Raw genomic sequence first — 15,668 nt, 5'->3', positions numbered from 1 at the left:
GAATTCTTCTTTCTGTTTAATGAACTTTTTAAATTTGGCAAGTAAGTTATCACAGTTTGGATCTCCTGACACAGGTACTGCTTTGACTAGGAGTCTCAATGCATTTAAATCCAAAAAACACTTCCAAAAATGCCCACTGTGGAGGGGATTTCCTATCAAACCTATGGCTAGATATGAAGGGCAAATGCAGGAACTTCATAAAAATAAGTTTTATTCTCACAAAATGCTCTGTTACACTGTGAAGCTCAGAAGAGCACAAATGCATAAAGGAGAAAAAAGCAATCCAAGGCGAACAGACTCCTAATACAATACAGTATTCCCTCGCTACTTCGCAGTTCACTTTTCGCGGATTCACGACTTCGCGGGTTTTTAAATACAAGTGATTGCCCGCCTATCGCGAAAGTTATGTTCCAGACCCATCAGCAACAGGAGAAAATCCGCGATATAGAAAGACCATATAAATAAACATTTTTATAGTTTAAGCCTTAAAATACCCATCCCACATGCTTTAAACACATGAAAACTTATAAAACACACTTTGTTAACACATATGATATGTGGATGTCGGGCTAAGGATATGAGTAACATCTCACTATTATAAAACATTTTAACTTCACGCAAGACAAGACAGTGAGACAGGAAAATAGGTGATGTACACCTAAAAGCCTGATTGTACAGGCTTTTAAATTATTGACACGCAGAGCGACAAGCAGCACAAAGCCAGCACAAAGTCCACTTCTCCTTAGCGTTCATTCAGCTCCCCACCCCCTTGACAATGCGAAGTGGCAGGAGCTACTGCGCCTCCGGGGAGGGGGGTTTGAGCGAACGTGCGTTCAGCCCTCACACACCCCCTCCTCCTCCTTCCGAACGCGCAGAGCGACAAGCAGGCATTTTGGCAGAAGCAGCACAAAGTCCATTTCTGCTCTGCTGAGAGTTCAGCTGCCCCCCTTCACAAAGCGAGTGCAGACACATTGACGTCTGATCGCTGTGTGCAGTGTTGGTCTGTGGTGTTTAAGAATGCAGAAAGTGTTTTAAGAGCATAGGAAGTGTTTATAAGAGCGTGGGAAAGGTTAACAAGAGAGTGAGAAAGGTTTATAAGAGTGTGGGAAGGGTTTATAAAGCCTTAAAATATGTATAAATAATAAAATAAATATAGGTCGCTACTTCGCGGATTTTCACCTATCGCGGGGGGCTCTGGAACGTAACCCCCGCGATAGGTGAGGGATTACTGTAATCCAAAGCAAGTTCAAAAAGCAGAGCAGAAGGTCAAAAATCCAGAAAATCAGTTAAGCATAAGCACAGCCAAAACACAATAAGCTAGCCACTCCCTAGCACATTCGAATGAACTTCGGAATGGTGGTGATTGGCAAGTGAGATTCATGAGAGGGTCCATCTCTTTGGGGACCACTCAAAACACATGGAATATGACACAGGTATAGAAAACAAACTAGAGAATAAACAAAAGTAAAATTAACATACCTCAACAACTTTGAACCCCAGCCAAGGGGGTAAATCCTGGCTGAGGTATATAACAGGTACAAAATAAAGAGAAGAATTTCAAGGTTGTATTGTATGTCTGTTCATCTTTTTACTGGTTATAGAAGTTCATTATTTTTTCATTTATGGAAGAGAATTAAAAACCTCACAATTATCAGCTGGCACATTTATCAACTTTTTTTTTAATATATTATAAATAAGTGAAAGGTCTCAAGAACATTAATCTAGGAGTTGCTGTGGCTAAGCTTCAACAAATACATTTGCCACTAAAAATTGTGCCACAGATATAATGTCTACCATCACTTTAAACAAACATGAGCCCCAGTGCGGGTTTCTAAAAACCAATGTCTCCTCTGCTTACCCATCACAGGATCCTGCAGTCCAAAGAGACATCCCTCCAACAGGCTCTGGTTCTTGTTGCCAGTTCAATGGCATCCGTGTGGCACCACACTGAGTTTCGCTCCTTTTTCTCCTGCTGCCATTCCTCAGCCCTACCTGGGAGCCCTTCTGGGTCAGTCGGTCACTCCTACTCCCCAGATTTTCAGCAGGAGTGACCCTCAGTCCCTTCTTGAGCAGCGGCCACACACTTCTCTCCTGGAACTCTTCATGGCTGCCTGCCTCTACCCTACTCAAACTGGCTCTTCTCCTGATCCTGCCTTTTCTCTGCCATTGGTTTAATATCTGATCATTCCTTTCTCTTCTTTTTGTTTATTCTGCTGGGTTTTTACTGAGACTCTCCTTTCTACCTTTGAGATCAGGCACTTGGCCTAATGAGATCCAGAGTGCCAATGGGGAAGAGTTAAGTCGACAGCATTGGTGTATAAAAGACAATCCATTCGCTGCTCCCACTGAACTCCCAATGACTGCACTGCAGGCTGCTACAGCCACAAACTTGAACCTAGCCATACCACATACAGTTTATGTATTTAAAATTGCCACGGACCTCACCATACCAAACCCCCCAAAACTGATAAAGCGTGCTTTTCCCATATTAAAAGCATTTCACAATATTTATTGCAAGTCTGAACAGTGGGGTAACAGGAATAAAGGCATTTATCCAAAAACAAAAAAAATACCCAAGCCTGAATACATTTTACAAGGAGACTTTGATGAATGTCTTATGTTTTGATGAGACCATGTTAAATTTAATAGATCTTTATTATAAATTCTCTGTTTAGTGCAAATCCAACCACCCAAAAACAAATATCTGTTTTCATTCTGTGGGACAGTTTCTAGTCAGAGAAATAGCCGCTCTGATGAAGTTAGAGATAAAAAAAAAAATATTTAATATCAAGATATTTTTGTGCACAAATCTGTTGTCCTCTTCAAGGAAGTTTAAGTCAAGGAAGCATTTTACCTTTCAATTCAGTGATCTGAAAACAACTAAATCAACAAAGGGGAGGGGTTCTAATTTGATATAGACTGATCAAGATGGCCATAATCCCATACTAAAAGGTGGTTCACTAAAGTATTAGTTTAAAAGTGTACTGAAATGAGCACTAAAAGTTTTATTTTTGCTTTTTTTCCTCCTCAAAAGACTTTTTTCTTCATTATTTATAGTGAAATAATCTTAAGCTGAAAAGGGAGTTAACTTGATTAGTTTTAGTTTCATTTGCCTTTTGACTCAACAAATTTTGAAATATTAATAAGGACGTGTTGACTTTTGATATTTTTTGATTCCATGGTGAGACTGAAGCTGATTATACATATTAATAGCGGTCAGAGATGCTGTACATAAAAACTATACAGAGGTAAGTCTAAAGAGGCAAAAAAGAGTCTTATTTAAATAGGCAAGAATTATGGTGTAGTGGCTAAGGCATGGGTCCTTAAATTGCAAGTTTCTTAGTTCAGTTATAACCTCTGTTACCCAAAGTAAGTTACTTTGTTTCCTTGTGTTCCAACTTCAACAAATGTCAATTAAATATGCTTGCATATAGGCGACATCCAAATATACAATAATATAAAAGTTATTACATTACATTAACATTTTATATATTAACATGGCACAAAATATAATACATGCAAATATTTTAAATTAGTTGGCTTGTCAGTAGTGCACAGTGTATTATCTAATCTAACAATGACCGTATCATTTATGAATGCTGCAGACTACTAAAATGTGGGTACTATGAAATCTTCTATCCAAATGAATAGTTGATTTAGAGGATGTTTAGTAAATACATTTTTACAGTTTTTTTCTAATTGTCAATAGAATTGCAATTAATTAAAAAAAAAAAATCTGTTTGGATGACAAGTCAGTACATAACTTCTTTTCATAATGCTCTTGTCAAAAGTGCAAAACCAAAAATCCTGGTAGAAGGTGGAATGCATATTGTTTGTCTCACATATTCAATTGGCAAGTTGTGTGTTAAAAAGTGGAAATCTGCTGAACTGGAGTATTTATATTTTTTCATATAGTCAACTACAGCTGTTTGTTTTGTAGGTTCCTCAGCAGCCTCCGTTCCCGGTTGAAGAGTCTTCACCCTAGTATAAATTGTACTTTGAGGGAAGATCAAATGGTACATGTACACTTCAAAGAAGAGATTGGCATTGCTGAACTTATCCCCCTCGTCACTACGTACATTATCCTCTTTGCTTACATCTACTTTTCCACAAGTGAGTAATTTTTTAATGAATGCTTCATATTTTTTACAGTATATATTTTTATTTAATGTAGTGCAGTAATGTAAAGAATATGGAAAAATCTTCTGTCAGAGCTCTAATGTGCCAGCCCATTTAATTTATTTTGTCACATCTGAATGCTTAGTTGCTATATATTCAACTGGTTATTTCCTAGAGAATAAGGGGTATTGTGAATGTGAACTCCTAAGCTTTTGCAGCTTTGACTGCAAAGAAAGTTATGGTTATGTCTCTTTAATATCCTCAAGACACCTAGCAACTAAAATGCATGCATTCAAAAATTAATGTCTGCCTGACAATGACTTTCTTTTTTGGCACAGGAAAAATTGATATGGTAAAATCGAAATGGGGCTTGGCTCTTGCTGCTGTTGTGACCGTTCTCAGCTCTCTGCTAATGTCTGTTGGACTGTGCACTTTATTTGGCCTCACTCCAACTTTAAATGGGGGGTAAGATATTTCACATCTTTTTAAATTTTGGTACCCACAGAAACTGAAATTGTTTTGTTTAAATACGGCTCGTTTAGAGATTTGTCTGACTTATAAGAATAAGAGAACTTTAGAAAGTGTGCTTTCCGGAATTATCAACATGCCAGAATCTTTTTGTTGTTGGTTTATTTTTTGTCACTGTTATTTTACACACCTCATTGGTTTAGTTTTAATTTAATCCTTCGGGAGACATTTATAAATTTGTTGTTTAGTGGGCAGCTATATTTTGAAAGATCTCTCCTGAAAATCCCTTCCTTGTGCATCAAAGTTAATGAGGTTTTTGCCATAAATAGTAACATTGGATACTACCAGACTGATAAAGGTCTGCACAGTTTTTATTGTAGAGTTGAAGTCAAGCAGTAAGAAAAGTCAAACTTTTTACAATTCTTAATAGACAGCTACTACTCCACCTAGATTAAGACTTGACTGTTGTATTTCAAAAGGGACAAAATACATCATCAATATTTTACACTATTGACCTCCAGAGAGGGAAACCTAATGTTTTATTGAATGCTATTTGGAATAAACTAACATATGTCAGATTGGCTTTGATGTTTTTGAGTGGAACAGAATGTTCAGTAGATAAAGCTTATTAAAATATATCTTTTAGTGCAAGAACAGCTATTGGAAAAACATAGTACTTTTGAGAGTTCTTTTGACATTGACCATAGTAAATTTTATAATAAAGCACATGTCAAAAAAGTTCCACTTTATATGCAGCTTTCTTTAATTTAAGTTGACGTACAGTAAACAATCCTGTGAGTAATTGATAGCTTGTTATTGATGGTATTTATCTTTGTAAAATCTGTTGTCCCTTTATGCATTTTTTTTATCAGAGAGATTTTCCCATACCTAGTTGTTGTGATTGGACTGGAAAATGTCTTGGTGCTCACCAAGTCTGTGGTTTCCACGCCTGTTGACTTAGAGGTGAAGCTCCGGATAGCGCAAGGTATGGTTCAGAAAAACAAGAGATGTGCAGACATTTGCACAATTAATGTTCTGAGAGCTAAATGAGCTTCCTAAGAGTAAAAGGTGCATTTATCTTTATTTATGTTTGGATATGTTTTATTATATTATGTATGTATGTGTGTATGTATGTGTGTGTGTATGTGTGTGTGTATGTATGTGTGTGTGTGTAAACCTAATGCAAGATTTTTTTTTTATTGAAGAAAAAAAATACTTGTGTTAATAAAAACTGCATACTGTATATATTACTGTTGAAGCTTATTAACAATTACTACATTATTTTGTACAAGTGTTGCCATTAAGATGTTGCCTGCTGCTGTTTCACATCATTCATGCGCCATCTCTAGTTGTTTGGTGACGGCTAGTGAGAAAGAACTTAAGTTTTTACATAGCATGCAATCAAGTTTAAAAAAATAAATAAATAAATAAAGTCATACATATAGATGTAATCCTGCATGCTCTGAGGGATAACTTTAATTCATCCGATGTAGGATTATAGGGAGAAAAGAAGGAAACTTGCCACATCGGATTATTGCAGGACACAGTTGCACAGTGAATCAGAAAAGAGTGTGCTGCGTGCAATCCACAATGCTGGGCATACACCATTTGATTTATAGCATGACTTTAAGCCTGATTACCAGTCACTGGCTGATTTTTCTTGGTCTCTCTGAATCTCAGCTTCATCAGCCATCATTTCACATGCAGTATGAAAGGGGTTGCGATGCCCAATTACATTTTACAGTCGGTTTGTTGAACAACTTGAAGAAAACCAAAATAAGCACACAAAACCGGTGAATTACATAGACTTCATACGTCTAATTCTCTCTTTAAAATAGACAAACCCTATTGTCTGTGCTTCAACCCATCCACATGTCCAATTACACCTTTTTCGTTTCTTTGTATTTTTAGAGCTCAGTGAGGCAAGAGTCAGTAATGCAGCTCATTTCTTTGCTGACATTTTGAGAAATCAATGACCATCATGTTTTTTTTAGGCAACTCTTTTTTGCCTATTTTTCTCTGTGGAGTTTTGCTGTATAATTTTGTATTTGTTAATAAATTATTATATTTAAAGATCATTTTGATGTCCTTTTTATTGTAAGCTAGGGTTTGTAGTGACCCTCTTACTTATGGAGCTTTTTGACATATTTATATTACTTTTCAGTTTCTTTTGGAAGGCTTCATTCCCTTTTCGGCCTGCTAGGCCTAATACAAGCTAGTTGGAGCTAGGATAAATCATCATTGGGGTAAGGCTTTTCCAGGCAGGCAGAGGAGGCCTGGACTGACCAGTAAAGCTGTTCAGTGAAACCTTTTGGAGGCCTAACACCCCAATTTGCTGTATTTGTGTTTCCAATTCACAACATAACCATGATTAAGTCATTACAATACATTGTTATACTTTGTACTGCAATCGCATTTAAAGTATTATAGTTACTGAAGCCATTTGTCTATTTTGACTGTTTCATCATTATGAAATGATGTTAATCATAAAATGTTATGTGTACTCATAAATTATGATCACTGATTAGTGTGGTAATGAATCAAGAGCTTATTTTTACTTATGTAAAATAGCCAGAGAGAGAGAGTGAGAGAAAACTTATTGTTTACTGGCAGACATGATTTCAGTACACACAACGGAAACTCAAAAATAAGTAGAGGTGATGCAAAACAAAAGTGATTGCATAAAACATGTTACTTGAGATGTTTCTTTAAAGCACAGCTATTCACAAAATTGTTGTTTTAAGAAGAAAATAAAATTGTTTCCTTTGCTAATATAAAGATAATCTAAATTTAAATTTCACATTACAGTGGAAATGTGACCCGAAGTAATTTCCCCCATAGGATTGTATGTAAATACAATTAATCCGTTCCGGACCGTACGAGCTGTATGTAAATATATATACACGCACTCTCTCGCTCGCTCACTCGCTGCACAGGGAGAGACTGATCACGTGTGGAAATCATCGGCACGTATGGACCAGAAGGCAAACTGGCTTGTTTGTCACCAGAGTGTGTGGTTGTGAACAGATGCAAAAGTTTGCCGAACTTTTTGGTCGTAACCCGATTTGTATGTGGTCCGAGACTTTCATGACCCGAGGTTCCACTGTATTTGTACAAATTACCTATATCTTTTTTAAAAAATGCACTTTTCTGTAAAATTCTGTTTTCCAGTGACCATGAAAAAATGAAAAAACTCAAGGCACTAGGAAAAACAGAAAAAGCAGAAATTAAAATAATGCAGGAATGTTTTACTTAATGTACAATTGTGTATGGCATGCCCAAAAGTAATCAGCTCTAGTGACCTAATATTATTATTATTACTTTATTTGGTGCCTTAATTCAAGGCATCTTCAATGATTTGAGATACTGTTAGTTACATTTCTTTTGGTTTTTCCTGTTGGAGCAAAGGCAGCTGAAGTGACTTGCTCATGGTCACACAGTGTCAGTAGCAGAATTTGAACCCAGAACCTAAGGGTGTAAAGTTCATTTTTGAGGCAACTCAGGCCTCTAAGATCTTGCCTGAAGAAGGGGCCTGAGTTGCCTCAAAAAGCTTACATATTGTAATCTTTTTAGTTAGCCAATAAAAGGTGTCATTTTGCCTGGCTTTTCACTACATTCAAAGCAGTAAACAAATAAAAGAATTGGATGCAATCTTTAAGTATTTGTAACAATCTTTATATTTATTATTATGTTATATGCCCGCATAATGCTTGTTTGATTTTTGTTTGCAGGCTATGTATCTGTGTATAATGCAGTTTCTATGCCTAAGATGTGAATTTAGAAGAAACTCTGTCCCAAAATGCTCTGGGAATGGGGCTTGCTTAAGAGACAAACTGCTGTCTGTTTTACTAATACATGGCAAAGCAACTTAAGCACTTGGAAATACAAATATGTTGGTCCAGGAAGTGATGTGCAAAAACATATCTGTAAATTACTGCAATACTGAATAGTACATCTAGAGTAATGTAGAAATTAGTGTGAGAATAAACCAAACTACTTTTTTATGTTCAGATGTCAGTTTATATTCAATAAACTTTTTTTGTGTAATTTTCAGTATTTGAAGTATATTTAAAGAGTGACATTTGATTTTGACAGCCTTAATAGATGCACACAGATTTATAAACTGCAGTACTTATAACATAGCAGTTTATGTGGCATTGACACCATTTGAGTGAGAAAACAGTTTTTGGGGAGTCAAAATAAAAACTTGTATTAAAAAAAAGTTATTTTTAGTTCCAGCTGTAGGTAAAAGTGCAGATTCTCTGATTGGTGATGATGTTATGTCATCTATCCTAAACATGAATTCTGATGCAACTGCCTTGTACTCATCAGGAGAATTTTCAACCCTCTTACAATCTTCTAAACTTGTTAGCTCAGTTTTTTTCCCTAGAGAAATTCACAGTTTAAAAATTCCAGTCTCTCTAATCAAACTTCCAGCACATAAGGTTAAGTGCCTAGTGCAATTGAAAAACATCCATTTTTGGGGCAGATGGCTGTCATAGCTGGCTGATTAAAGACTTTTTCCAGGGTTCAGTGGGTGCAATTCATACTCCATTTGGAAGGTTTTGTGTGTAGAACTATGGGATTAAAATTATTTCTTACTGATGCATGTAATAACATTGTAACGGTCGAGGAACTTGCAGGAGAGGAAGGTTAGGAGAGGTGTGTTGTGCCCAGAAGTGTGGCATGCATATGAGGATGACGAAGCTGGGCAGTAAAATGAAGGTTGCCATTTTGTTGAGTCACAAACATAATAAAGACACAAATATCAATGAGATGGCGTGTCCTTTTTATTTTATTACAAAATGACATTTACATGAGTCAACGCTGTTGTTCTATAACAAATAACCTTTATGGTGAGCAATATTATGTTTACGGTTTATGCAGCAACTTATGAAGGCAGGCTTTTTTTTTTTTATTTATTTATTTTTTTTTTTGTATAATGAAAGGTAGTAAATGATAGATAGAGATAGATAGATAGATACTTTATTAATCCCAATGGGAAATTCACAAGTTACAGTTAGGACTCTAACTTTTGGTTTATAGTGAGGCTGAAGCTGAACCAGGTTATGATCTCCTTTCCCAAGCGTAGGCAGCGGGGTGGCGCTGTATGCGTCTTTAACGTTTGCATACAGTAAATCAATAGTCTTATTTCCCCGGGTGTTACAGTCCACATACTGGGAGAATGCAGGCAATGTTTTGTCCAGCGTCACATGGTTAAAGTCTCCAGCGATTAGCACAAGCGCCTCAGGGTGCTGCGTTTGTAACTTAGCAACAGCGGAATGGATGATGTCACTCGCTGACTCCACGTCTGCCCGAGGAGGAATGTATACAATAACAACAATGACATGTCCAAACTCTCTGGGCAAATAGTAGGGACGTAAACTTACGGCCAACAGTTCGATATCCCTGCAGCAAGTGGAGATTTTGACGTTAACATGTCGAGAGTGACACCACCGTGTATTAACATAGAGAGCGAACCTCCTCCTTTGTGCTTACCACAGGTACTTGCATCTCTGTCCGCTCTAACTGTGCTAAACCCGGGTAGCTCCACGTTGGCATTTGGGATGGTGTTATTTAGCCACGTTTCGCAGAAACACAACAAACTGCATTCTCTGTAGGTCCTTACATTTTTCACCAGCGCAGCCAGTTCGTCGATCTTATTTGAGATTGAGTTTACATTCCCCAGAATCACCGAAGGCTTGAAACGCCACTTTCTCGCAAGCCGCTTCTTTTTTAGCTTAGTGCCGGCTCTGCTGCCACGATACCGCCTTCTTACCTCGTCGGGTAAATATGGAACCACACCGGCACTGGCATTTGTTCTCAGCGCCCGAAGTTGAGTACTTGAATAGGCGAGTCTCGGCGTGTTAAAATCCATGCCCACATTGTAAAAGTAAGTGTGTCCAGGGAAGGAATCCACATAAAATAAAGTGGTAGGAGTGATCAATAAATAAAAATAGAAAAATAAAAATAAAAGTAGAAAAGTACACATACATATACAGTCATACACGGAGCTGCTGAAAAGGCTGCCACTCACGGCGGCGCCGGATGCATTTAATGAAATGTGTGGTTTATACAACAGTGTGGGGTTATATTTGAGGAAAATACAGCATCTATTTGTATAATTGAGAGAGAGAGAGGTTCGGAGCATGCGCTGATTACAGCTATTGCTGCACCCACCACGTGATGAACCACCTGGATTGGGACTCGAGTGCAGCTATGCAATGGGTGACACCACAGCACCACACTGGAACAGTGTGAGGTGTTTTTTTCTTTTTTTTTTTTTTTTTGTACATTGGCTGAGGGATACTTGTATTCACTGTGCTTTCACAATGGTATAAAGAAGAAATAGTTTGACTTGAAATTTGATGCCTACATTCTTTGTCGATGAGCTCTGGAACACTCCAATGGCAGTCACATTCAAATTTGAATTTTGTGTATATCTGTATATGTGTTAAAGTTTGAGAATCGTGATTAAATTAAAAATGTCTGTCTTCAATTGTCACATTCCAGACTGAGCATGACATATTTTTTTAAATTGTTGTTGCCATGTTGTGTTTGTACGTCAATTTTAGGAACAGTACTTATTTTTCTGGTTAGCTTCTATTTTATTGTTATCAAGGAAATTAACATGCTTCTCTACATTGGGAAAGAACTGCTTTTTCATTTTTGAACTGAAAGACTCCAGCCTTCCTTTCAAATAGAGGAGCCATGTAACATGACTGTGTGTTTTCTTGGTTTAGCTTTTCTTCTTTTTTTTTTTTTTTTTTGCTGAATTGGTTACATGATCGTTTCTTCAGATTTCTGGCTTGACCTGTCTTGCTCGGTGTAGTACAGACACTTTTTGGTAAGTCGTGGCTAAAAAGTAGATAAGGGGGCACTTTGCGGAACATTGTTTGCTATATTAGATTGTCTCCTATTCTCATACTCTGCCTTGTACTTTTATAGGATTTCCGTCTTTTTCCAGTAAGTTTGGACATAACTTAAGAGTCATTAAAATGGAGTCATTAATTCTGTATTTACTCAGTTGGTAAATAAGGTTTTTAGAATTGATATAAAGTCACAAAAATTGAACTATGGTTTTATCTTTACAAAAAAAAAAATTTATCAATTTACTAGTATCTAACTGAGAAGAGGGCAGCAGGTTAGAGAAGTTGAGTTTGACGTTTTCACATCCCCAAGCACATATAGTTAGACTGGCTGAGTGCACTGGCATAAGGGAAGCCACGGGGGCCTCCAAAGGCACACCCCATCAGTCCATCACAAATCTAGCCGCATAAATTTATATTTATGTTGTGAAAACAAATTATTTTGTCAGTTTTTTTAGGCTAAACAAAACAGTAAAAAAAAAAAAAAAATTGGTGTGTCGCATCACATAACATTATAAATTACTCTTTTCCGATTACTGAATTTACAAGAAAATATTTTAACAGAGCACAGAAAGCTCTTTTCAGGCAAAACAGAAAGATGTCAGTCTGTGAACCCTTCATAGAGTGAGGCAGAGTGAGATGTCTGAGTGGCAGCAAGGAGTAAATAGGAACTCCAAGCAGGCATTAGTGCTTGTCTATATTCAGCATCATCTCAGTGATGATCATGAAGAATATAATGGATAGTAGCAGGTGTAACTGAGCCCCAGTCCCTTGATACAACTACACAGGCAATAGTTCTGGGATCAAATCAACTTTTTATACCTTCTTCTTCTCAATACAGCATAGGTTTCTTCTATTATTTTTTACTTTTCATTTTCTCCTCCTCCTCCTCAGCGAGCTTAATCTCTCCTCCACATCCAACTCCATCTCCTCGGGCAAAGTGGAGGGCACCCTTTTAAACTCAACCTGGTAGTATTTTCCGTGCCCAAACCATTTTCTCCAAGAAGCACTTCTGGGTCAGGCAGGACCACTCTGGAACAGGGCATTCATCCCCTGATAGCTCCCACGAAATCCAACAGCACAACCCTATGGGACCACAACTTCTATGCTTCCCTTTGCCCCTTCATCAGGGGCTTGCCACAAGGGATGCTGCTACTCACTGTATTGGAGGACGACCTACACATTGGAGGCGGTCTCCCACTGCCTCTCATTTCTTCTGGTCCAGCCAGAAAAGGGATTGCTTACAGTCCCATTTAGGATACTTCTTTATCCTGGTTGTTTGTCCACTATGCTGGCTTCTAACTGGGTAAGGAATTCCCATCCATTGTAACTGGGACATGAGTCCGGGTACATCAACTGCTGCACAGTCTTTCCTGGCCAGGAGGTAGAATGTCACACCTTTCATTCTGACTATTGGTTATACTGACTTCCTGGCCAAGTAAGGGAACAGGGTCCATTCATCAAAGGTGATTTAAGTGATTCTAACAAGTTTATGCCAGGCATGTCTTGTTCCCAGTCCATACCACTTTAGAGGCATTGGTTGTCATTTATAAAAATGGGAAAGTTTTCCTGTGGCAGTACTACTGAGAGGACTTCAATTCCTTGCTCTCAGCAGTGGTGTGTAATAGTCAATGGGAATCAGATTGTGATTTAAAGTAGGTTTTGTTTAGACTTAAATGGTAAAGGATTTGTCAAAGTAAAACTGTGGTAGCGTTTAACAGATAGTGTTTAAGAATGATCATGTCATATGTCTGCATGATGCTTGTGTGGTTTTTGTTTGCAGGCTGTGTATCCATGTATAAACTAGTTTGTAAGCCTAAGATGTGCATATCCTAACCAATAACGCTCTCTATACCGACTTTATTGTATGTTATGCAAATTTTCAGTGTGTCACCATTGAGACCCCTAAGGGGTACTTTACACACAGACCATGAACCATTAATAAAGATCTGGCAAGTGACCTGCCAACCCCAGGCCTAGATAGAAATAACGATATGCATTTTTTTTAAAAGAAAGAAGTAAATTAAAGTACTCGGATATCAAAGTGTTTCATTATTATGTTAGTACCTCAGCAGTTTTTACACAAATTGCAACATATTCCAAAAGGAAAATAGTGTAGACATTTCACCAACATATGATGGTGATTTTCATTGTGCTGAACTAATTTCAAACATTGCTGCAGACTTGTAAAAATAAAAAAAACATGACGGTGTAACTAATTCTGTGGTGGAATATTGTGGTGGTCAGATATTTACATGAAGCTTTTTCAGAAAACCGTCTTTCACAGAAAGTTGGGGAAAAAAACTTGCATTTCAAATTTAATTTTGAAGTGTTTGTTTATTGTGATTCCAAATGCATAAATCAAAATATGAATTTAGTTAATTTATTGAGTAGTACTCTTGTGAAATTTTGTATGTGTTCAATGCACAATCAGAGCAAGAAAGGCTACTAAGTGTTTTATTTATGTTTTATTATTTATTGTAAATGTCTTATTATATAAATGTATAAAAACTACATCTTGTTTAAAATATCTACAAGTAGTTCACTTTTTAAAAATACATTTCCGAAAATGTTATACAGACCTGTTTATATGGAGAAAAGTTTCACTTCTTGCACTTTGTGTTTAGTTTCAAATGAAAATTTAACCAACAAAATAATCTCTAGATTAATTGCTTAGCAAAATCATTAGTTGTAGCCCTAATGTATTGATAATTGGTCATCTTTGCTGCCCACACATCAATATTGTTACTGGTCTCAAAAATCCATATCATTTGGGCCTAAGGCATCTGTCTGGTGAGATATGGAAGTGCTTTTAAGTATTTTCTTGTGAGAGTACCATGAATAGCAATAGTTCCTTGTTTTGTAGGCATACACACTAAATAAAAGTGCCTTGCATATCCATCCATCCATCCATTTTCCAACCCGCTGAATCCAAACAGGGTCACGGGGATCTGCTGGAGCCAATCCCAGCCAACACTGGGCACAAGGCAGGGAACCAATCCCGGGCAGGGTGCCAACCCACCGCAGGACACACACAAACACACCCACACACCAAGCACACACTAGGGCCAATTTAGAATCGCCAATTCACCTAACCTGCATGTCTTTGGATTGTGGGAGGAAACCAGAGTGCCCGGAGGAAACCCACGCAGACACGGGGAGAACATGCAAACTCCACGCAGGGCAGACCCGGGAAGCGAACCCAGGTCTCCCAACTGCGAGGCAGCAGCGCTACCCACTGCGCCACCGTGCCGCCCGCCTTGCATATTGCATCTAGATATGTCTGTCATTTGTTTGGACTCGGTGTTTTCTGACTGTGTGTGATCTCTGACTACTTATAAAAAATATAAAGTTGATAGGGCTTTTCAAATGTAGTTATCTCCTTGTTTCTTCTTGCTTAAGTTGTTCTATTAAGTGGGAGAAAAGAAGCGTACAATGCGCTGTTTATATATATATATATATATATATATATATATATATATATATATATATATATATATATAAAAACACTAAAATCAGATTCCTGAGTTCTGATCTCCACTCGCAAGTGCACCCTTCAGTGTTGAGTTTGCCTGTTCTCAGTGGGGTTTATTAAAGTTACTTTCCTAATTCAGGATACATATCGGCTAACTTAACTGGTGATTTTAAACTGGCTCTTCCTGAATACGTGAGTGTGTTGCTGCACCCAAAAGTAATAAGATTATGTGGTCTAATAAAACACAGTAACACTATAATCTGGTTCACTGAAAGAATGGAAGACAATCTGGTATTAAAATTCACAATTCTGTATTTACCAATTATGTTCCAAGGGTGCTGACTCGTAAACATTGTACAGGTAAAGAATTATAGGCTACCACATAGATAATAATCCAAGAATAACAACAACAGTAATAATAAATGGTAATAATAATTATAACGCAAATAATAGTATTAATCCTCAAACTAGTGTAACATAGGAAAAACAGATTTGGCAGGACAAAATTAAACAATCAAAAATGCAACTGTAGCCTTTGACCGCATTCCTAAAGACGGATTTAATTCAAAGTATACAGGTGCTGGTCATAAAATTAGAATATCATGACAAAGTTGATTTATTTCAGTAATTCCATTCAAAAAGTGAAACTTGTATACTAGATTCATTCATTACACACAGACTGATGTATTTCAAATGTTTATTTCTTTTAATGTTGATGATTATAACTGACAACTAAT

At 37.2% G+C, this 15,668-nt stretch overlaps 1 protein-coding gene across 1 annotated transcript in view; it reads left to right on the top strand.

The window, feature by feature from the left end:
* Window positions 1–15,668, top strand: part of scap (SREBF chaperone) — a 161,111-nt gene that overhangs the window by 90,131 nt on the left and 55,312 nt on the right. Inside the window, exons 7-9 of the mRNA XM_028817467.2 lie at window positions 3,941–4,113; window positions 4,458–4,584; window positions 5,460–5,572. Coding sequence (XP_028673300.1) covers window positions 3,941–4,113; window positions 4,458–4,584; window positions 5,460–5,572 — 413 coding nt within the window. The remainder of the gene's footprint in view (window positions 1–3,940; window positions 4,114–4,457; window positions 4,585–5,459; window positions 5,573–15,668) is intronic.

This window comes from Erpetoichthys calabaricus, chromosome 13 (genome assembly GCF_900747795.2).
Source record: "Erpetoichthys calabaricus chromosome 13, fErpCal1.3, whole genome shotgun sequence".
Lineage (NCBI taxonomy): Eukaryota > Metazoa > Chordata > Cladistia > Polypteriformes > Polypteridae > Erpetoichthys > Erpetoichthys calabaricus.
The sequence above is the reverse complement of the archived record's forward strand: the minus strand, read 5'-3'. Positions and strand labels throughout refer to the sequence as shown.